We start from the raw sequence: 497 nt of genomic DNA, 5'->3' as shown, positions 1-497 counted from the left end.
CCGTGGTGGGCTTCAACGCGGTGCTCATGTCGGAGCACTTTGGCGCCTTCCTCACCGTCATCGTGCTGCACGCCGCGCTGCTCATCGGCTACGTCCGCCGCATGCTGCCGGCCAAGCAGTTCGAGGCCGCGGTCAAGCTGGCCGTGACGGCCGCGGCGGCGGGCGCGGCGCTGCTGGTGACGGCGGTGGTGGGATACGTGGTGCAGTCCCCCACCTTCGGATGGACTGGTGGGTGCCAACGCGCACACACACACACAAAAACACACACACACACACACACACACACACACACACACACACACACACACACACGTGCGCACGTGTGGAGCCGGTGGTTGGCCGCGTGATGTTTGCGGGCAATGCCTCTCGCCCGTCTACGATGCTCTTCTAGTGGCTTCGCTTCCTCAAGTTTCCGCAGAAACGCATTTGCGGCCACGGCCTCACACGCTTACACATCCACACACACACACATCCACACACACACACACACATCCACA

The 497-nt window shown here is 62.6% G+C and overlaps 1 protein-coding gene across 1 annotated transcript in view; it reads left to right on the top strand.

Annotated features, from left to right (window-relative positions):
• Nucleotides 1–26: 26 nt before the first annotated feature.
• The window catches only part of MNEG_12274 (dolichyl-diphosphooligosaccharide--protein glycosyltransferase), a gene marked incomplete at both ends in the record, with an annotated part of 4,980 nt that continues 4,509 nt past the window's right edge, over nt 27–497 (top strand). The window contains one exon of the mRNA XM_014039255.1: nt 27–228. Within this exon, the coding sequence (XP_013894709.1) occupies nt 27–228 (202 nt within the window). The remainder of the gene's footprint in view (nt 229–497) is intronic.

This window comes from Monoraphidium neglectum, assembly GCF_000611645.1.
Source record: "Monoraphidium neglectum strain SAG 48.87 unplaced genomic scaffold scaffold03158, whole genome shotgun sequence".
NCBI classification, from domain to species: Eukaryota; Viridiplantae; Chlorophyta; class Chlorophyceae; order Sphaeropleales; family Selenastraceae; genus Monoraphidium; species Monoraphidium neglectum.
This window is presented reverse-complemented; position numbering and strand designations above follow the sequence as displayed.